Below are 23,500 nucleotides of genomic sequence, written 5' to 3' on the forward strand. Positions count from 1 at the left end.
TATACGCCGATAAATACGGTATTCTTCTACATATTTTTGGTAAAAATAAAATCGCAATATACGTATATTGATTGGTTTGCGCAAAAGTTATAGCGTCTACAAAATAGGTGATAGATTTATGGCTTTTTTTTTTTTTTTTTTTTTTTACCAGTATTTTGTCGGCGATTTTCCTTTTTTTTTTTATTTTATTTTTTTTACTGCGACAGTGACATTGCGGCGGACACATCGGACACTTTTGACATGTTTTTAGGACCATTCACATTTATACAGCGATTAATGCTATAAATATGCATTGATTACTGTGTAAATGTGACTGGCAGGGAAGGGGTTAACCACTAGGGGGCGTTGAAGGAGTTAATATGTTCCCTAAGGTGTGTTCTAACTGTAGGGGGGGACTCAAGGGGAGGAGACCGATGTGTGTTCCTCTGTACTGGGAACACACATAGGTCTCCTCACCGCTGACAGGAGGTGGATCTGTGTGTTTACACACACAGATCCACACTCCTGCCGCGATTACCGGCAATCGCGTGCACCCGGCGGCAATCGCGGCCGCTGGGCACCCACGCCGGGTCACGAGCGCTGCCGCGGGCGTGCACGCCCTGGATCGCCGGGAACACAGCCACCCGACATTGACAAATGACAGCCACCCGGATTGGCGAGGGGTTCCTGCCGCTGTCATTTCCCTATGGCGCGGTATGGAAGTGGTTAAATGGATCATAGGCAGAGAGCATGTAGAAAAAAATGTGTTTAATCACATAGATGGACAATTCATGGTGAAAACATACAGTACACAACAGCATTGGATAAAACCAAAAACATATAAATAACACATGTAATTAAAAGACCAACTAAGAACCAAAGCCCAGAAGCTATCAAAACGTCAGACCATCCAACGCGTTTCGGAAAATGCACATGGTTTTAGCGTTTCATCAACACAAATGCGATAATTCAATTGGAGGTAGAAAAATAAGACCAGGTCCATCCGCCAGATACATGTGCAGGCCAGATCACCATGCACCACAGAAAGGGTGCACTAGGTGGAAAAATGCAATGAGCTAATGGATATCTTGGTCATCGGAGTGTCTCAGATCTGAAAGATTTGGAAGTAATGTACCAAAACAGATCCATAAGAGATCAGTAGTCGGACAGGGCCAAGAAGAGGAATCTTTATAGCCTCAACTGCTGAATCTGTGATGATCTAACTTCTAATATGGCTTAGCGTGGCTCTTGTTGCTGGTCAGATGGATGGATGGTAGGGTGGTGAAACCTTTCTCTCGATCTCTTCATGGCTATAAGGGCTGGGGTATTTTCGTGACACTCAATACCAAAGTGTCTTGAATTGGCTATGAATCATCTTTTTAACTTTACGGTACAAGTTCAGTTGAATGTTGTGAACTACTACTAGCGGCTATAGCTGTTGCTCAGGTGCCACACAACGCTATTTTCCAACGCTCCTCCCCTGGTAGCTACATAAAAGGTTATGTAGGAAAGTGGTGGTGGGGGGGCAAGGGGTTAGTCAGCACAGCGTTATTAAATGCTGCCAGAATAGGAAAGGTTTGGCAGGGGAGACCATGCTGAAACTTTTGACTCTAAATGTGACAGAATCTGCACTGTGATAAAAAAAATCTAAATGTGAAAATGAGGCTACTAGCACAAAAGGTATAGTTTGTTGGTGATTGGTCACTTGAGCACTGTTTGAGAAATCTATTTGTGATCATTGGTGTTGCTGGAACAAGCCCTTTTCTTTATCGTACACCACAGGACACAGAGCCTTTATTCATTACATAGTGGGTTGTATAGTTAGTCACCAGAGGTGATTGGACACTGGCACAACCTATGAGAACAAGTTTCCCTCCATATAACCCCTCCCATACAGGAAGTACCTCAGTTTCGTGGTGCGAATCCAAGAAATTGAATCCCTTTAAAATATGACATAAGTAGAATTCTAGCCTTTTGCCAAGTTGGTGTAGATATGAAATTAGCCCTGAGTACCATCAAGGGTCAAATATCAGCTCTATCAATCTTTTTTCAAAGACTATTGGCATCTCATTCCCTAGTTCGGGCATTTATTCAGGGAGTACTGCGATTAAACCCGCCAGTCAAGTCCCCCTTGTGTCCTTGGGATTTGAACCTAGTATCAGTTCTGAAGAGCACCCTTTTTGAACCTATTCATGAGATTCCTTTGATTCTCTTGAGCAAGAAATTTGCTTTTCTGCTTGCTATCTTTCACCAGAAGGTTATCAGAATTGGCAGCTTTTTCTTCTAAAGAACTTTATTTAAACTGTCACAAAGACAAAATTGTATTACGCCCTCATCCTACCTTTCTTCCTAAGGTGGTATCAGCGTTTCATTTAAATCAAGACATTGTTTTGCCTTCCTTTTTTCCTGAACCGCAGACAGCGGATGAAAAGTTATTGCACTCTCTAGATGTAGTGAGGGCAGTAAAGATATATTGTATTATATATACCATATTTATCGCGGTATAACGCGCTCCCGCGTATACCGCGCACCCCTAATGTTGCCCCCGAAATTCCTGTAAAAAAAAAGTTATATGATTTTATTACTTACAGTTTTGGTGTCTTCCCAGCGTCCATCGTCCGGTCCGGCGTCCGTCTGCGGCCTCGATGGTGTCCTCCCGGCTTCTCCAGCACGCGCCTCACGTCGAGTCCTCGCTTCCCGCGCTCAGTTCGAACGCCTCCGCCGACATATACAGAGCGCAGTACACTCGGGTACATTCAGCAAGGCTCGGCTTAGCTCGCGCTCACGCTCTGTGACGTTTATGCGTGAGCACAAGCGAAGCCGAACCTGGCCGAATGTACCCGAGTGTACTGCACTCGGTATATGTCGGCGCAGGATTTCAAACAGAGTGCGGGAATCGGCTATCGGCGTATATCGCGCACCCACTATTTTCCTCTTATTTTAAGGGGAAAATAGTGCGCGATATACGCCGATAAATACGGTAATGTATTTTATCTGCAAATTTTGGTGAAGGGGCTCTTCAATATGCTGTAAATGCATATTGTGTTCCCATGCTGTTCAGCTCTGTTACACCGCTGTTAGAGGGACACAGCCATCTCTCCGTGCCTAGTATACAGCCTTTTTAGATTAAGACAGGCCTACAGCTGAGCAGGTACTAATTCGAAATCACAGAATGCACAGCAAGCCATGTAATGGAAGAACCCTTTATTAAATCATTTATGCAAAAAAAATGGCTTTGTACAAATGCTGTAAACTTGTATAACAGTATTTAATGGGCCCTACAACAGTCAATTTGTGAGCAAATGGACACCTTTGTCTGTATTATGCTGGAGGTAGTGATGTTTTTATGTGTTTGTTTGTTTTTTCTCTGTCGGATGCTTTAAATGCTGGTTCTACACTTCGCCTCACTTCATAATTATAACAAGCCTAGTTGTAGTCACTTAAGGTGAAACATAAATGTTTGATCATGTATTTTGTCTATTACAGTGCTCTCCGTGGCCAGAGATTGCATATGTGTCAAATGCTCCCTCTCCTGGGTTTAACAGTTCACATAACAGTTTTACAATTGGGGAAAGGTAAGTTTTGTTCTATGTGTCTGATTAAATTGTGGTTAGAGGGTGGATTTGTGCTAGATGCAGTGAGCCAACAATCACACATTTTCCTGTACCACACAAGTATATTCTGCATTTTGCAGCTGTACGTGGGTACTATTATCTTGCGTGTACATTCACGCCCATTATCACATGAGACGTTTGCAAACATGCAAAAAAAAAAAACATGCTGATGTGAACAAGCCCTCAGATTGGTGTGCTCTGGGATTGTGCACAGTCTTAAAGGATGTCCTGACTGAGAAAAAGTTGACACTCTGGGCTAAAGGATAGATACCAGAGTGTGGTTGTAAATGGGGTTCACTAAGGGTAGAGACCAGTTGCCTAGTGGTGTACCACAGTACTCTGTAGTAGGTCCTGTTCTATGTAATCTATATGTACAGTATCTCACAAAAGTGAGTACACCTCACATTTTTGTAAATGTTTTAATTATAGCTTTTCATGTGACAACACTAAAGAAATTACACTTTGCTACAATGTAAAGTTGTGAGTGTACAGCTTGTAGAACAGTGTAAATTTGCTGTCCCCTCAATCCACAGCCATTAATATCTAAACCGATGGCAACAAAAGTGGGTTCACCCCTAAGTGAAAATGTCCAAATTGGGACCCAATTAGCCATTTTCCCTCCCCAGGGTCATGTGACTTATGGGTGTTACAAGGTCTCAGATGTGAATGGCGCAGGTGTGTTAAACTTGGTGTTGGGTTATTGCTCTCACTCTGGTCACTGGAAGTTCAACATGGTACCTCATGGCAAAGAACTCACTGAGGATCTGAAAAAAAATTGATGCTCTACATAAAGATTGCCAAGAAACTGAGCTGCAGCACGGTGGCCAAGACCATACAGCCGTTTAACAGGACAGGTTCCACTCAGAACAGGCCTCGCCGTGGTCGACCAAAGGACTTGAGTGCACGTGCTCTGCGTCATATCCAGAGGTTGACTTTGGGATATGGACATATGAGTGCTTCCAGCATTGCTGCAGAGGTTGGGGGGGGGGGGGGTCAGCCTGTCAGTGCTCAGACCATACTGCATCAAAATGGTCTCCATTGCTGTCGTCCCAGAAGGAAGCCTGCAAACTGTTGTCTGAAGACAGACTAAGAACATGGATTACTGGAACCATGTCCTGTGGGACCAAGATAAACATGTTTTGGTTCAGATGGTGTCAAGCGTGTGTAGCGGCAAGCAGGTGAGGAGTACAAAGACAAGTGTGTCTTGCCTACAGTCAAGCATGATGGTGGGAGTGTCATTGTCTGGGGCTGCATGAGTGCTGCTGGCACTGGGAAGCTACAGTTCATGTTGGCATTCATGGTTCCCCTCAATGAACTGTGACATACTGAAGCCAAGCATGACCCCCTCAGTTCAGAGACTGGGCCACAGGGCAGTATTCTAACATGGCGACCCCAAACACACCTCCAAGATGACCACTGCCTTGCTAAAAAAGCTGAGGGTAAAGGTGATGGACTGGCCAAGCTGTCTCCAGACCTAAACCCTATTGAGCATCTGTGGGGCATCCTCAAACGGAATTTGCTAGAGCGCAAGGTCTCTAACATCCACCAGCTCTGTGATGCCGTCATGAAGGAGTGGAGAAAGAACTCCAGTGGGTATCCAGTGAAGCTCTGGTTATCTCCATGCCTAAGAGTGTTAAGGCAGTGCTGGAAAATAATGGTGGCCACACAAAATTGACACTTTGGGCCCAATTTGGAAATTTTCACTTAGGGGTGGTACTCACTTTTGTTGCCAGTGGTTTAGACATTAACCACTTCATTACTGGGCACTTAAACCCCCTTCCTGCCCAGACCAATTTTCAGCTTTCAGTGCTGACGCATTTTGAATGACAATTGCGCAGTCATACAACACTGTACCCAAATTATATTTTTATAATTTTTTTTCCCACAAATAGAGCTTTCTTTTGGTGGCATTTGATCATCTCTGCGATTTTTTTTTTTATTTTTTTTTGGCGCTATAAACAAAAAAAAGACAGAACATTTTGAAAAAAAAAAAAACAATTTTTTACTTTTAGTTATAATGTCCCAATTTAAAAAAAAAAAAAAAAAGTTTCCTTGGTTTAGGCCGATACGTATTCTACATATTTTTGTTAAAAAAAAAAAAAAAAATACAATAAGCGTATATTGATTGGTTTGCTGCTCAAAAGTTATAGTGCCTACATAATAGGGGATAGATTTATGATTTTTATTTTTTTAACTAACTGTGGAGGGGGACTGACTGGGGGAGGTGACCGATGCTATGTACAAGGGACACAGCATCTGTCTCCTCTCTCCCTGACAGGACGTGGAGCTCTGTGTTTACACACAGAGCTCCACGTCCCTGCTGTCACTGCCGATCGTGGGTACCTGGCGGACATTGCGGCCGCCAGGCACGCGCATCGGCATCTCAGTGATGCGCCAGGCACAATGTTTCCCTGCTGCGCACCCGGGGAATGCACATAAAAGGACATCCAGGGACGTCCACCCGGCAGTTGAGAGCCGCGCTGTGGACGTCTTGCGTCTATAGCGTGGCTCAAGTGGTTAATGGCTGTGTTGGGTTATTTTGAGGGGACAGCAAATTTACTGTTGTACAACCTGTACATTCACTACTTTACATTGTGTTTCTTCGGTGTTGTCACATGAAAAGATATAATAAAATATTTACAAAAATGTGAGGGGTGTACTCACTTTTGTGAGATACTGTAAGTGATCTAACTAAAGGCTTTTTGGGCAAGGTATGACTTTTTGTTAATACAAAAGGCATGTAATAAGGTTGACATTCCTGGAGGTGTCCAACATGAAACATGATTTGGCATTTCTGGAAGGTTGGTCAAAGCAGTTAAAACTGCAGTTCAGTGTTTCTAAATGTAAAATGATGCACCTAGGTAAAAAGAATCCCCTGAGAGACTACAACATTGGGGGTACAGTGTTGGCCAGCACTATAGAATAAAGATTTTAGGGTACTTATTTCAGTTGATTGCAAAAAGAGGTTCTGCTTCCCCTATATAGATCTTTAGTGTGACCTAGAGCTGCACGATTCGGGATAAAATGAGAATCGCAATTTTATTTTTTGCTTAGATTAACCACTTCCCGCCCGGCCTATGGCCGATTTACGTCCGGGAAGTGGTTATGAAATCCTGACAGGACGTTCTAGAACGTCCTGCAGGATTTCATGCCGCGCGCGCCCGTGGGGGCGCGCATCGCGGCGATCGGTGATGCGGGGTGTCAGTCTGACACCCTGCATCTCCGATCTCGGTGAAGAGCCTCCGGCGGAGACTCTTTACCACGTGATCAGCCGTGTCCAACCACGGCTGATCACGATGTAAACAGGAAGAGCCGCCGATGGCTCTTCCTCACTCGCGTCTGACAGACGCGAGTAGAGGATAGCCGATCTGCGGCTCTCCTGACAGGGGGGGTTAGCGCTGATTGTTTATCAGCGCAGCCCCCCCCTCGGATCGCCACACTGGACCACCAGGGATGCCCACCCTGGAGCACCAGGGTGGGCAAAAAAAAAAAAAAAGCCAAAAAAAAAAAGTCAAAAAAAAAAAAAAAAAAAACATAAAGAAAAAAGATGCCAGTCAGTGCCCACAAATGGGCACTGACTGGCAACAATCAGTGCTGCCACCCCAGTGTCCATCAGCGCCACCCCAGTGTCCATCAGCGCCACCCCAGTGTCCATCAGCGCCACCCCAGTGTCCATCAGCGCCACCCCAGTGTCCATCAGTGCCACCCCACAGTGCCCATCAGTGCCACCCCACAGTGCCCATCCGTGCCACCCCACAGTGCCCATCCATGCCCATGAGTGCCCATCTGTGCCGCCCATGAGTGCCCATCTGTGCCGCCCATGAGTGCCCATCAGTGCCGCCCATGAGTGCCCATCAGTGCCGCCCATGAGTGCCCATCAGTGCCGCCCATGAGTGCCCATCAGTGCCGCCCATGAGTGCCCATCAGTGCCGCCCATGAGTGCCCATCAGTGCCGCCTATGTGTGCCCATCAGTGCCGCCTATGTGTGCCCATCAGTGCCGCCTATGTGTGCCCATCAGTGCCGCCTATGTGTGCCCATAAGTGTCGCATACCAGCGCCGCCAATCAGTGCCACCTCATCTGTGCCCGTCAGTACTACCTCATCGATGTCCATCAGTGCCATCTCATCGGTGCCCATTAGTGCCGCCATATCAGTGCCCGTAATTGAAAGAGAAAACTTATTTACAAAAAAATTAACAGAAAAAAATAAAAACGTAATTTTTTTTCCAAATTTTCAGCCTTTTTTTAGTTGTTGCGCAAAAAAAAAAAATCGCAGAGGTGATCAAATACCACCAAAAGAAAGCTCTATTTGTGGGGGAAAAAAGGACGCCAATTTTGTTTGGGTACAGTGTAGCATGACCGCGCAATTGCCATTCAAAGTGCGACAGTGCTGAAAGCTGAAAATTGGCTTGGGCGGGAAGCTGCGTAAGTACCTGGTATGGAAGTGGTTAAAGATCACGATTCTCAGCGTAACATCTTGCACATTATACAAAAAATTGTGCTGAATTTACGGTTAAATTTATTGAAGTATATTTTTATTTATTTTTTCCCCACAAATTGCATTTAAAAAGGCTGCTGTGCAGATAGTGTGACATAATATTTTATTATGTCACGCTGGTGCAACGGCCACCATTTTATTCTCTAGGGTCTCTGCTAAAAAAAAATTGTATAATATTTGGGAGTTCTGAGTAATTTTTTAGCAAAAAATACAGATTTTTAACGTTTAGCCTTTTTCTGACACTTGTTGCTTGCGTCTTTTTAAAGCGTTTGTTACCCTAAATGTAAACATCCCTTGTAATAGAAAAAGCATGACAGGACCTCCTAAATGAAGTCTGGGGTCAAAAAGACCTCAGATCTCATTAACACTAAAATGCAATAAAAGTCCTTTTGGAAAAATGAAAACTTTAAAAACAATGTCTTTAAAAACTGAGGTCCGCCTTACAAAATAAAAAATACAAATACAGCAGCTGCTGACTTTTAATAAATGGACACTTACCTGTCCAGGGTGCCCGCGATGTCTGAAGCCGAGCTATCGCTTGGCTGTCCCCGCCGCCATCCTCGGTGAGGAAAAAAGTGAAGTGTTTCGGCTTTACTTCCCGGTGCCCTACTGTGCATGCGTGAGTCGTGCTGCACATCTTCATCTGTCCCCGCTGTCTTCTGGGACCAGTGTGTTTCCCAGAAACCAGCGGGGGGGCGTGCACCGGAGGGGGGGAGGGTTCAGAAAAAAAGGAAGGTTCACTTTTTGTGTGAACCTCCGCATTAAGAGCTATGGGCGGATGTGACATTTTGATGTCGCTTTCACCCTGCAATGGTATGGAGCTGGGTGGGGGGCATCTTCCCCTCGCTCAGCTCCATACCACAGAGAGCAGACATGATCACCGATTAAAAGTGATCTTGCGAATCCGATGCAGAGACCACTTATCTGAAAGTGGACCGCCCGCTGAAGAAGATACCGGGGTAATGGCAGCCAGCTACTGCCATAGCAATGATATCCCTCTTCAAAGTGCCAGGGTATGACGGCGGGCGATCCGTTGGTGGTTAAAGCATGAATAACAGAAGTGCTTGTGCTGTGTAATTTGTCCCTTTTTGTATCACCTTAAATACCTGGCTGATCCTACCAGTTTCTGCCCTGACACAGTGGTCAGTTTACAGACCTCTGTCATCTGCAGCTCTCCTCTGCCCTTCTCTGGGACAAACATAGATCTATAGTCCAGACAATAATAGCGAATAAATGGTCAAACCCAAGTATGAATGTAACCTTGGGTCTCTGTTCATTCGGGGGCCTCTCGGTCCACTTTTTGCATTTACATCTCCATCCTTTCCTAGACATTATAATGTTTTATCAGTATAAAATTGTTTGGCACTGTCTGACCACTGTGGCACCTAACATTGCCATCTTGCGATGGTCCTACATTTATTAACAGTTTTTTTTTGTCACTTTTCTTTTACAGTAATGGTTCTCCAAACCATCAGCCAGAGCCCCCGGCACCAATCGTTGATGTAAGTTCCGCATTGACACCCATACAGGTACTTTAATATGATTTACCCAGCCTTAAATGGTATAAACAGCACTTTATCATTCACACGTATTGTGCAGCATTCCCTATATTTAACTTGGCCACAATATACCGTTTGTGAGCTGGGTGATTGGCCATTTACAGTATTTTAGAATCCTTTTACTTGTCGGTCAATATCTGAGCTCCAGTTACTTGGGGTATAGGAAAGATTTAAATGTTGCAACTTGCATAAAGTGCCCTAGCTAGTAATTAGCAAGTTAAATGTTGCCGTTCTGTGACAGTAGTCCAGAAGTTGGGAAAACGGGGTGGTAGTGCATTACCAGAGATAATTTAATAAGAAATTTTTGTATAAAAGTGGCTATTCCCAAAATGCAGCTGACAAAAGGCAATAAACACAGTGCATGGGCATGCACACGGGGTACAGCTAAAGTGTTTCGGGGGTGCACCCCCTTCCTCAGAGCTAGGCATAATGGCGCTGGAAGTGACTTTTTTTTTGGTAGTCTTTAAAATGCACCTGTGCAAAGACTATGGACATTAAATTGCACATTAACAAGCAGTATAAGGGCTCTAAAAACAATACATCACTAAACTTATTAAAAGCCCCTCAAAGTTCACAATGACGATAAAGACAGGTTTCAGTTGTTTCAAACAGGCTAGAAACACCTGCGGTGTGTTTACATTGGAGGGCTGGCAGCCTCCCAGAATCGGTTGCAATAGGGGGAGAAAAAATATTTCAGTGCCCCTGTTAACTTTTTGAAGACCATTTTTTTTTTTTTTTTCCTTAGTGAAGTGAGTTGAGGTAAATTTGAGCTTGTTTACATCAGATTCAGTTTGGTGCCTTCTTAAACACGTTGAGCATATATACAGTAAATGTTTTCTGATGACACTAGTTCATGCCTTTTGTGTTTTAGTTCCAGTGTTTTCCTATGAATGTGCCCTGGCATGCATTTTTCACACTGGAACGTGCATAAATGTGTAAACACATCTGATCAAAAATGCATATTAAAAATAGACTTCCCAAGTCCTCCTCCAGGACGGTCACATGAGAGATGAGGCCCCTCCTACAGAAAACACAAGTGCAGAGTTTAAAAAGGCCGCCTCAGGGCTGCCCCTCAGTTCTTGTGTTTCCTGTGTCCTGCAAGCACCTGCACAGAGGAAGGAGGAATCATCTCCAGTTTGTTTTTTTTGCATTGTATTTGGGGCAGGTATCCCTAAATACTTAATTTCTCTCTTCCTGTATTGGCAAGGTAGGTGGTCTGCTGCAGGGTTTTTTCTAGGGAGGGGGGGGAGGGACAACATTTTGGAAAGAGGGGGTGGGCTCTAGGACTAGCCCTTTTTCTTCTTGTCACCTTCGCAATTTTCCACTTCTTTTTTTTTTTTTTTTTCACCCTTCTACACCCGTGGTGGAGGGTGAAGAACCTTGAGGGGCACTTGCTGTGCTGTGACAGCAGCTCGGAGGTCCTGGTTTGGGCTCGCCTCTTTGCTTGATCCCTTGTCTGCTGGCTGCTTCCCCATGTGGATGTTGCGACCAAGATGGCCGATGCGGTGGAAGTGACGTTGCAAAGATGGTGCTCTGACCAGAAGTCGTGTTGCAGTCCTTTGTTCGGGGTGTGACTGCCGGTGGAAGTGATGCGAAATTGAGGAAAATCCTATAGACAAGGTCAAGAAAAATAAATATTGCTGCACCTGCGGACCAAAAATTCCCTCGGTGACAAACTCCTGCCACAAATGCCTTAAGAAAATAGTTGATGAAGAAACTGCCTTTCTTCAAGGGTTTTCTAGATTTCAAACAAGAGATAAGTTCTACTTTGCAGTCTCTGCAAAAAAAAAATTGTGATATTAAAGACAGAGCGGCCCTCTCCCTCAGGACTAAGCTCAAAGGACATGCATTGCCATGAGAGACCCTGAAGACCTCCAGTTGCTCCTCCGGTGTCGGTCAATACTTCAGACTCAGAAGTAGAGGAGGAAGGCAAGCTACTATTGCAGGAGAATTCAAAATCTGAAGAGGAATCAAGTCTGGGTGAGGCAAAAAAGGCTTCAAGACACCTCTTTCCAGTGGATGAGACTGAGAAATTGTTCAAGGGAAGCCGAGGAGAAAAGGTTTATTCGTCAAACAGACGAGAGCCACAATTAAAGAGAAAAACCTCAAGGTCGGCGCAAGTGGGGGTTCAATAAAGGAAAGGGAAAATCCAATGTCCTATTCCCAGGTGCATTTGCAACTAACAAATCCCAAAACTCGAATCTACTGTGAAAATTTGATATTGGGCGTACGGTTTCTACTCCCATGGTTTTTAAGAGCAAAACCTTCAGTGAATCCCATTTGATTTTGAACCTAAAACTGCTAAACAAAGCAATTCAGTACAGGAAATTCAAAAGTGCATATTCCCAGTAAGAGCTTTACTCCCAGAGTAGTCTTTCCTGGTGACATTGGATATAAAGGCTACATACCTGCATGTACACATCCATCAGAAGTACCCAAGGTTAGCCATAAGACGGCAAAAGAGTACAGCATTTCCAATATTGAGCTCTTCCCTTCGGACTAGCTTTGGCTCCTCGCATATTTGCCAAAATTATGTCAGAAGACGTGCAGGAGCAGAGATTGAAATGAGTCCCAATCGTGCCATATCTGGATGACTTTCTAATCTATGGCAGCACAGAAACAAATGTTGACAAGCTTACACACAGCCGAGCTGTTCTGGAGTCGCTAGCATGGAAACTGAACTTGGAAAAATCCAACCTAGTCCCTTCTCAAAGGTGGATTTTTCTGGCCTACACGATCAACACAGGCCTCCAAAGATCAAGTTGGTGAAGACCACATACCAGATTGCAAAAGCAATGCAGGTGACAAGTTGGAATATCATGTCTTTCCTCGGCCTGTCTGCATCCATACCTGCAGTACAATGGGCCCAATGCCACATGCAACCATTCCAGTCATACTTGTTGAACTGGGATGGCCAAGTGGAGTCCTTGGAGGAAGTAACTTCCATTTCACAGGTCATCAAGCAGTCACTACGGTGGTAAAAGAGGAGACCTACTGGCAGAAGAACTCTGAGCACCTACCACTCAGGCATTACTACAGATGTGAGTTCAGCAGGATGGGCAGCTCACTCTAGGATACAGACTTGTCAAGAGCGTCTTCAAATCTAACACTGCGCACATTCAAGGAAGAAATAGCAGAGAGACGTGTACTTGTACTCACAGAAAATGGCACTACTGTATTCTACATCAACTATCGGGGGTACCAGATCAAAAACACTGTGTGCGACTCATTCTGTTGTCCTGGGCGGAGACCAACCTTATGTCAGTCGTTTCACGTCAACGGATCAGACAATACTCTTACAGATTAATTGAGCTGGCAACAACTGGATCCAGCGGAGTAGGAACTGAACCAGTAGATCTTAATAAAATTAACCCAGAAATGGGGAACGACAGCAGTGCATTTGTTTGCCACATCAAACAGACAGAAGTTCTTCTATCCGAATAGGGAATGAATCTCTGGGAGTAGACTCCCAGGGTTTCCCTTGGCAATTCACGATGGCCTATGCTTTCCATTCAGCTGCTGCCCAGCGTGAAGGGTGAAAGTTCAGGCAGAAAGCACAAGGGTCAGATTGGTAGCCTACTGGCCGAGAAGGGCCTGGTTTTAGTCTCTGAAGAAAATGGTTAAGGAACATTGGACTCTCCCCCTGCAGAACGATTTACTTCACCCAGTCAGGCATTGTCCACCCTCAGCTTCCGACACGAACAATTATGTGGATCCTGAACCGGAAATGTTTTTAAAGGGTCTCTCCTCAAGGGTCTCCTTTCCTCCTGTTGAATAGCAGAAAACCCATGGAAGGAAGGAAGGAGGGGAAATGCACAGCAAATATGTCTAACTAGGATCATCCAACCGTTATCCCCGGTGTTGGATTTTCTTCAGGATGGTGCAGAGGCAGGATTGGCACTCTCTCTGTTTATTCTGCTTTGGCAGTCTTTTTAGCTAGATCACTAAATGAAAGCCATATGATCAAAATATTTTAAGACCGGTTCTATAAGTCGCCCCTTTAGGGCCATCAGGATAGCAACTTGAGATCTCTCTACAGTCTTATCAGCATTAACCCGTAGAGCCCTTTAAGCCGTTGGTTGACTCCTCGCTAACATTACTGCTTTAGTTGGTGTTCCTAGTGGCCAGCACCTCCACCAGGCGAGTGAGTGAATTTCAAGCCTTATCCATTGAGCCATTCCTCACCATCTTTCCAGATGGACTTGTACTAAAGCCCTACTTGCTACTTCCTAAAGTCGCCTCTTAATTTCACAGGACTCAAGAAGTCGTGTTACCGTCCTACTGCCAAAACTCTTAGGAGTTGTAAAGTAAAAAATGTTTTCGCCTTAATGCAATCTATGCATTAAGGTTAAAAAACATCTGATGCTGCCACATCTCCCCCCGAGCCCCCGTTATACTTACCTGACCCCTTTGAAAGTCCCGCGCTCGGTCCCGAGATCCTCTTCGGCGCTCAGCCTGGCCGCTGATTGGCTAGAGCGGATGGATTGAGAGCAGCGCAGCCATTGGCTAGCGCTGCTGTCAATCACATCCAGTGACGCGGCGCGCCGAGGGGCGGAGCTGGCAAAACAGTGAGCGGCTGTATCACGGGAGCGCGCCCGCAATTACTCACCATCACTGACTGTGGTCAGTACTTGCGGGGAGGACCAGAGACAGCTGCCGAGGGAACCCAGAAGACGTGGATCGGGGGCCACTCTGTGCAAAACGAACTGCACAGTGGAGGCAAGTATAACATGTTTGTTATTTTAAAGGAAAATAAAATTCCTTTACTAACCCTTTAAATCGGGGAGACTAAAGCTTTGCCTCCTTAGATGTCAAATGTCACCAAATCCTTCAGGAAATCTTCAGCCCTTTTTTTTGTTTGGAGGAGCACATAAGGGGAAGCCTGCATCTAAAGGCTCAATAGCTAGATGGATTAGAATGACGATTAGCATGGTTTATGCTTCTCAAAACCTCAGTTGTCCTTCAGGTCTGAAAGCCCAGTCCAACTGCATGATTGCTGCCTCCTGGGCAGATGGGGCTGGGGCTTCCATTGAGCAGATCTGCAAAGCAGCGATTCGGACCTGTGACTCCACATTTACAAAGCATTATAAAAATCAATCTGGTCTCCGTCCAAGATCTGGCCTCTGGTCGCCAGGTCCTTCAAGTGGTTATCCACCTAAGGTACGGTTTGTTGGGGTCTCATGTGGCCGTCCTGGAGGATGACTTGGTGAAAGTCTGAGTTATTACCTGATAACTCCCTTTCCAGGAATCCTCCAGGACCATGGATTCCCACACTTATTTTTGTATATTGCAGTTCATTTATGATCGAACTTTGAGTGTTTGCTGTCCGGGTAATTTTTGTATAACTGAGGGGCAGCCCTGAGGTGGCCTTTTTAAACTATCTCTGTGCTTGTGTTTCCTGTAGGAGGTGGAACCTATCTCTCATGTGACCGTCCTGGAGGATTCCTGGAAAGGGAGTTATCAGGTAATAACCTAGACTTTTTGTAGTGAAGGGTGAAAAAATATGCTTAGCAGTGTGCATGCAGAACTGAATATAGGGATTAAAGGGAGTACCTAGAGTGCTTTTTTTTGGCTTGTTCTACAAAAATATATAATTTTACTGTGTATTGCATTCAGTTCCAGTTTTTTTTTAAAAAAAGTACAGCAGCATGTGTTTCATATTTATTTTATTTTTTTTCTAAATAAATACTTTACTGTGCATAGTCTGGGGCAGGTTCTTGTTAAAAATGGGCCATCTCATAATAGTGAATTTGTAGCTGCTTTTGTTCATAGGGTAGAAAGGACTTGCAGTCAGTGGAAAATCTGTCACCCCAATTCATGTCTTGCAGCTCAGCCACTTTTTTTTTTTATTTTATACCTGCACAGACATTTGCTGTAGCAGACTGTAAATCAACTTCATAGACAATTGTAGCTATGGCAAGCTTCTGTTTTGAGTTATGTGGCCCTTGTATTGCATTTAGATTTCCAACACTTTCTCATAGCAATATTATTACGTTATGTTCATTTGGGAAGTTGTACGAGTAATTACATATGCAAAGCTTAGGCATTTTTGTGAGTATCCGGTTGCAGGATTACATCCATGATCTGTAAGGTGTGATGCAGTATACGTTATGTATACAAAAGTTCCATAGTGATCCAATCAAGTTGTCCTTATGTCAACTTATAAAACTAGTGGAAAGGTTGCAGCAACATTTACATTGTAAAGATAAGTTTTAGTACACGTCCATACTTTCAATAACCTCAGGTGGGTGGCAGATTTTCCCTAATGTGAGCATTATCATTTGTTTTGTGACCCATTACAGTGCATGTTTGAGATTCCTGTGCATTAAAGCTGAACTCCAGGAATTCTGGCTCCTTTTGCAAAAAAAAAGGATACAATGAGTTAAATCCAACGAAGTACATCTGATGGGTTTTTACAACACTGAGGACAGCTTTCACTTTTGCCCAATGCTGAACCATCTGGTCTCGGTGTGTTCAACAGAAGAGTCACTGCAGCTGCTATGCCCACCCCTCTCCTCCACCTACTCGGTCACAGAAGTCCTTGAACAGATATATTGCAAAGGCTTCTGTGAACGGGCATCAAAGGGGAGTAACGGGCATAGTTGTGTGCTTTTCTCCTCTCAAACTGCAGTGTATCCTGGGCAGTGCCAAAAACTTGTGACCTGCATATAATGTACAGAAGTCTAGTAGGTGTCATTCGCCTAGTTGGACTTCACTTCGTGTGCCTGCACTTTTTTAAAAGTGGCTGAATTCCTGAAATTCAGCTTTAAAGTAGAAAGACACAACTTTTCATTTTTGATGGTGTCAATGTGTTGTGTTTTTTGTTTTTTATTTTGCTGTCTGTATTCCATTGGGTAGATTTGCATTTGCTTCCTGTCCAATAGCCAAAACAGGCAGTGAGAGGAAATACTTTTAAAGTGGGAAAATCCCTGACACCAGATTTGGTGTCACCATTGGAAAATTCCCCTCTATTACTTACCTGAGGACAGCCTAAATTTAAATGTTTTCAATTGTAGCGGCAAATGTGACTAATGGGCAAAAACGGTAATAAAAACTTGACAGGTGTTCTAATCTGCACTCCTATCCAAAACTAAAATGTTTTTAGCCTTTAGTTATACTTCAAAGCTTTTTGTTATTTGTATCAATCTAGATATGGCTTCAGAATAAACACAATCTTGTGGTAGAATACTCCAGTATTTTGCATAAAATAAAAATCTCTTATGGTTGTTTCAAAATAATTACTATTTTATATTTGAAAACGAATGCCCTTTTGATGTTGTATTCCTTTTGTGAGTTGAACATAAGCACATTGGGTCAACAGTCAATCTTTATAGTTACTGTGCAGCCTTTTTACCTTGTAAATTTGCATTTGCCAGATACCTACTATATATCCGTTTTTTTAAATTTCAATGCAGAGAACCAGTTTTGGTGAAGCAAATGTTTTTGCGTCACGATTTTAAATGTTTCGCATTTATTCCCAAACACCAGGGTTTAAAGGACAACTTTTTACCTTTTTTTTTTTTTTTTTTTTTTTTTACCAAAAAAAAAAAAGATTCTCCCCCACCCACTTGAATGCCGCCCACTCTGTAACAAACTCATTACCCTGAGACCTGATCCAGCGATGTTTGCTGTGCACCCATGCACGGTGCCACACAGCCTTAACAAAGGGAACCTCTGGCAGGTGTCCTATGTATGCTGACCTGAACTTCATTCATTTCAGTGAAATGGCTGTACTCTGGGGCTGTGTATATATGGTATGGCAGCGCACATGCACAGTATTGCGTGGAGCTGGTGAAGGCTCTGCAATGTGAGGCAGGGCTCCAAAATGAATATTGCTGGATCTGAAGGCAAGTACGCCATCTGGGGGGTGATGGGAGGTAAAAGACACTTTCCCAAGTTCCTAAACTAGCTGTGTTTTCCCTGTAACACATGGTACATCTAGTTTTCAATATGTTAAAAATAACATTGCTTAAGTTGACAATATTGCATTTTAAAATGGCATTGTGCACTGAAGTAATTTTTTGATCTGTTAAAGAAGGCCATCTTATGCTTTTTGTGACAGTCCATAATTAATAGTAATGGAATTTTAGCTAGGAAAGCTTACAAGTAAAAATGGGGCATCGGTACAGCTTGATAACTTTGTAGCAGTAATGAACTGGATTTTTTTTTAACATATAAAATACAATAATCTGTACAAAGTATGTTTTTGCTGCCTGTTTTATTTATTTTTTGGGGGTTTTTTATGATGCATATAGGTGCATTTTAATTGTATCTAAATGTGTCGGAATCATAATACTCTACCCCAATATTAAAAATAAATGTTTAAAAATATGAATAGCACATTGTGTGTTTATGCAATGTATCACAATCGCATACTATTGTCTTATGTGGAGTTGACAGTTCCTTTTTAAGAGAAAAAAAAAAGTGTAGAACTTGCACTGTTGGGATGTGAAAAATCAGTTTGCTTACCCTTATTTTAGGAATAATGCCACAGTCTGACAGTACACACGCACTCCTTATTGTGTGTGCATACAGTCTTCTAGAAGAGGAAATGCCCTTCTCATGAGACACTGGTTTGTTACCTAATGTATAGAATGGAGTTTTGTGGAGCTCTCTTTATGCATTTCTCTTGTAGAACCTCTTGCCTACATCAACCCCTCAGGAGGCACAACAGTGGCTACATAGAAATAGATTTGCTGCATTCTCGCGGCTATTCTCAAATTTCTCAGGTAACTCCCTAGAAGGAAAAGTTTTAATACAATGCTTTTTTACATTCCCTCCGCCTGCAACCTACCTTCTTTCCCTCTTTAGAACCAAGCACAATTGTATAAGTCTCTCCCACTTGAGTGATATGCTGAGCATAAAGGGAAGTGTGGGGTTGGGGGAAAAAAATAAATACAAATCTCCATGTAGTTGGCTCTAGTATTTGTTGACATAATGCAGTTAGAGGGTTTTTTTTTTTTTAACCGATTCCTTAGCAGTGGGAAAGGGTAAGAGTAGAAAGGATAATAAAGGATAAGTTCACCTTTCTTAAAGTGATACTAAAGTCTTGTTTGTATACTTTCCTGCTCTGTGTAGTGGTTTTGCATCGATCACTTTTCAGATCTCATGCCAGCGCTCCTGGCTCCTCACTCCTGTTGGGTGCCCACACAGCAAGCCGCTTGCTATGGGGGCACCGGAGACCAGCCACAGCTGTGTGTCCATTCAGACATGCAGCCGCTGTTTGCCCCCGCTCCCTCCTTTCCTGATTGGCTAGCTGACTTTGGCCCCAGCGGGAGCCAATGGTGCTGTTGCTATCTCGGCCAATCAGGAGGGAGAGTCTTGGATGGCCAAGGCACTGGTACACATTGCTGGATAGAGATGGGGCTCAGGTAAGTATTAGGGGGTCTTCTGCGTACTGAAGGTTTTTTCCTTCATGCATAGAATGCATTAAGATAACCTGCCTTTACAACCACTTTAACATGTTCTGTCCATATTCGGGGTGTAACCTGTTACAGATGCATCGGCCCCCACAAACTGGACAGACAGTCTGCAATAGCCCTGCATGGCATCCGCAGTCTGCTGAACGTGGCTGCAATTCTGTGCCGTCTCATAGTAAACAAAAAAATTGCACTTTTTTTTACCTGCTAAAAGATGTGCATTTTTTTTATTTTTTTTTAAAGTGAACTTGAAGTACCCATAGTTATGCAGCTTAATTATGTTAAACAAGAATGCATATGTGAATTATTTATTTAGAGCTTATTCCTATTACAGGCCTGTAAGCAGTTTTAACACCTAAAAAGCAACCTGAAAATGACAGGTTATGGCAGGGTGTTACCTTAAATGAGGGAAGTCATTTTGGCTGCTTTGCATACAGTGCATTGTAAGGGTGGTATGTCCTTTTAAATAGTGGATATGTAGCTTCCCAGCTTCTTTGAAAAGGATAGTTACCGTATTTATCGGCGTATAACACGCACCGGCGTATAACGCGCACCCTAATTTTAAGAGGGAAGTTTCAGGAAAAAAACTTTAAACAGCCCATTTTATATTCCAAAGCCCCCCCCCTGCACATTACACAGATCTCAGCACATTGCACATAGATACCAGCACATTGCACATAGATACCAGCACATTGCACATAGATACCAGCACATTGCACATAGATACCAGCACATTGCACATAGATACCAGCACATTGCACATAGATACCAGCACATAGATACCAGCACATTGCACATAGATACCAGCACATTGCACATAGATACCAGCACATTGCACATAGATACCAGCACATTGCACATAGATACCAGCACATTGCACATAGATACCAGCACACTACGTAGCCCCCCCCCCCCCCCCCCATACACTACACAGCATTGTCTCCCTGCACAGTACAGCTCATTTACATTACACAGCCCCCTTGCACTCCCAGGAGACTGCCAGCGTACTGTAAAGTTTAAAAATAAAGCACTGCCAGTCCCTTCTACATACCGTAGCTGACAGTTCCTTCTCATTCATTCTCACTGTGTTCCCCGGCTGGTCACATGATCGCTCTCCTCTCATGTGACCGCTCTCCTCCTCCAATCTGAAGCTACACTCGGAGGGGGAGGAGGAGCAAGAAGAGGAGTCCCAGGACCAGAAGAGGTAGGATGGCCGGCACGACACCCCCGCCCAATCCCCGCTCCCCCCATTGGTAAAAAAATGACATTGGCGTATAACGCGCACCCCCGATTTCCCCCTGATTTTAGGGGGAAAAAAGTGCGCGTTATACGCCGATAAATACGGTATTTGAGATTTGTCAAAATAGATGGAGGATATACCGGTCTATGGCCACTTTTATTTCACCTGTTTATGAATGTCCAACATAGTGTACATAAAATGCAAGCCTTTGTAGTGTGATACACGCAGGGAAGTTTTACTCTTGTCTCCTGTACTGCAGGGGTGAAAATTGGGCTCAGCCCACAACGGGCAATGTCATGGTAACCAAGTTTAGTGCCTGAGGGGCTAGAGAGTGCTGTATAATATGACAGAAGAAAGCTTCTGAAAGAATTTCTGCTGTGCATATTGGGGTGAAGAGGCAGAAATTATGGGACTGACCTCGAAGTGCACAGAGCAAAAAAATCCAATTATTGGTTTTAAAGGCAGAATGTTTATCTTCCCCCCTTAATACTTGCCTAAGCACCATCTCGATCCAGTGATGTTCCACGAGAGCCTCGGCTGAGGGAGACTCTCCGTCCTGATTGGCTGAGACACCGCAACGGGCACCATTGATTCCCGCTGCTGTTAAAGTCTGTGAGCCGATGAGGAGTGAGAGGGGGCTTGTTGTAGGGGCACTTGGCAGCAGGGAGGTGTCAGGAGCGTCAACGACAGGCCCAAGAAGAGGAGGATCTGAGCTGCTCTGTACAAAACCTTTGCACAGAGCTTGTAAGTGTAACATGTTTGTTTTAAACAAGACTTTAAACGCTTTTAATTCTATACATGCATCTGTAAGATAGAGCAAGCAAAGGCATCTGTTTAGGAATGCTGATTTGTTCTATTTGAACTGCAAAACCTGGTGCGTTTCTACACGTCACTGTCACGTTCCACATAATGAATGAGCGGAACATCTTCTGGGTCTTAAAGTAGAAGTCTGGACGAAAACTGTTTAAAACTGCTCCCACCCATGTTTTAACTAAAAAAAAAAAACTACCATTTTAAAAAGATGGTTATTCTCAGAGCTCTCTGCTCCAGTTGCGTGAATTCCCCAGCAGCCGGCTTTTGTGCAGAGAGCCCCAACAGATAGAATGCATGGCCAGTGACCTCACCCAATAGGCTTACTATGGGGCATCTGTTAGATGTCCTTCCACTGTTCTAAAAGCAGCAGCTGGGAGCCAATCATGTGAATGGACCGGAGCACCTGGAGGATAGGCAAGTATAAGCATCTTCTTTCTACTTGATAGTTGGCATAGGAGTTAAAAGTTGGGTGGGAGTAAGTTTTCTTCTCTTTTTTTTTTTTTTTTTTTTTTTTTTCACTGTTGATTTACTAAAACTGGAGTGCAAAACTTAGTACAGCTCTATATTAAAAAACAATCTGCTTCTTTTTTTCTTTTTTGTCAAAGCTTAAGTGAGCAAGCTGATGTTAGAAGCTGATTGGCTGCCATGCACAGCTGCACCAGATTTTGCACTCTCCAGTTTTAGTAAATCAACCCCAGTGTGTAGAAAGCAATGGGAGAGCAGGAACCAAATCTTTATCTGAGAAATACTATGAATAGTAAAACACTAGCCAAAGATGGCAGCTAAGTTTGGATCAATTGACAATACCTGGGTTATATTTTAAGTACAGGCCCAACACCAAATAAAACTCCTGTAGTGTTAATTGGGTAGATTCAGAAATATAACTTTAAAAAAAAAAAACTACCACACCATACTGTGTATAGCTTGCTTCTGTTTCTTTCATTTATTTTCTTGAGATTAGTGGATAATTCACTCCCAATATGCCCAGCATTTTCACTCAAAGTATACATAATTTTAATATATGCCCTATTTTCAACATATGGTTTAAGTTTTCTTAAATTATGAAATGCTCTCTCCTACTAGATATGTTATATTTCTGTGTGCAGCCTCACAAATCACAATTTTTATGTTTCATGCCCCTGGCAATGTTCAGATTGAATTGCAAAAGACCTAAACAGGGATTGTGTTAATTTTTGGAAACTTAGATCATAGTTACTCATGTCCCTAACAATTTAACTTTTTTTTATTGAACCCTTTACTGTCAGTGTTAGCTAGCTTAGCTATGCCCAAAAAGTTTCATTTTTAAAACATTACATTTTTGAACAATCTGTGTAGGGATCTTGTTCTTATATTTCCCATATCCTGTTTTTGAGATTTGTTGTGTATTTTGACAGTGTCCCAGTGCAGAGTTAGTTTTAGAAGTTGTGTAGGGTTGCATTAAATTTTGTAGGAAACCTATTCTGAGATCATTTGGGCTGGCATTGTTGACCTGATGAAAATGCTAGCAATCTGGCTATCGGTCTTCAGTACTTTGAGTCACCTTGGGCAAGATTGCAGCAAATGGGTTTGTCTTTCTAGATTTGCATACTTGTTTCTGGATTGATGACTCGGTGTTAAAGCCATTGAATGAGCATGACTGCCAGGTAGTTAACATTTCAGGCAGTCAGTAATTTCAGCCAATGTAAATTTTCATCCAGCAAATACATCAATCATGAAGCTAAAGCAATTAAAAAATGTGCCTTTGTTTTCAGGTGCAGATTTATTAAAACTAACTAGAGACGATGTTATCCAGATCTGTGGGCCTGCTGATGGCATACGGCTATTCAATGCACTGAAAGGGAGGTGAGTAAATTAAATTTAACTTGAACTGTGTCTTGTATGGATTTGATGTAGCTCTGAATTGTGGCCTAAGCTCTAAAATCTTTTCTTCATTTTTTTTTTTTTTTTTTTTTGTTCTACAAACATCTAGGGTGGTCCGGCCGAGGCTTACGATTTATGTATGTCAGGAGTCACAACAACTACGTGAGCATCAGCAACAGAAACATGAAAATGGAGAGCAAGGAAATGGTTCTTTCTATGGTATGTTTGTAAGGGTACTTTTTTTCTGTAGCTAACACATTCAGGTTACAAAGCTTTAACACACAGATGAGAAACTTTTCAGCCATGTAAATGTTTCACTTTTTGGATTTGGCTAAAAATGACTTTCTCTTATCGTCCATGGACGGACACCGCTCCTTAAATCTTGACGAGTGCGTTATGTTCCCTGTTTACAGGAGAGGACTAGGCAGAAACATGTTAGATAATTAAATACATGTTACATTAACCGAGTTGAACAGCCCCGCCCAGGGGGCGGTCCCTCTAGACATAACCCTCCTAACT

The 23,500-nt window shown here is 43.3% G+C and overlaps 1 protein-coding gene across 3 annotated transcripts in view; it reads left to right on the forward strand.

Annotated features, from left to right (window-relative positions):
* Nucleotides 1–23,500, forward strand: part of TFCP2 (transcription factor CP2) — a 95,147-nt gene that overhangs the window by 47,846 nt on the left and 23,801 nt on the right. Inside the window, exons 8-13 of one of the 3 annotated variants that reach the window (XM_040340845.1) lie at nucleotides 3,466–3,554; nucleotides 9,544–9,592; nucleotides 15,054–15,113; nucleotides 18,285–18,378; nucleotides 22,873–22,963; nucleotides 23,091–23,200. In XM_040340845.1, coding sequence (XP_040196779.1) covers nucleotides 3,466–3,554; nucleotides 9,544–9,592; nucleotides 15,054–15,113; nucleotides 18,285–18,378; nucleotides 22,873–22,963; nucleotides 23,091–23,200 — 493 coding nt within the window. Of the gene's footprint in view, nucleotides 1–3,465; nucleotides 3,555–9,543; nucleotides 9,620–15,053; nucleotides 15,114–18,284; nucleotides 18,379–22,872; nucleotides 22,964–23,090; nucleotides 23,201–23,500 lie in introns of all 3 variants that reach the window. The other 2 variants (XM_040340843.1, XM_040340846.1) reach the window with 2 other exon arrangements.

Source organism: Rana temporaria, chromosome 2 (assembly GCF_905171775.1).
Source record: "Rana temporaria chromosome 2, aRanTem1.1, whole genome shotgun sequence".
In the NCBI taxonomy this organism is placed as follows: domain Eukaryota; kingdom Metazoa; phylum Chordata; class Amphibia; order Anura; family Ranidae; genus Rana; species Rana temporaria.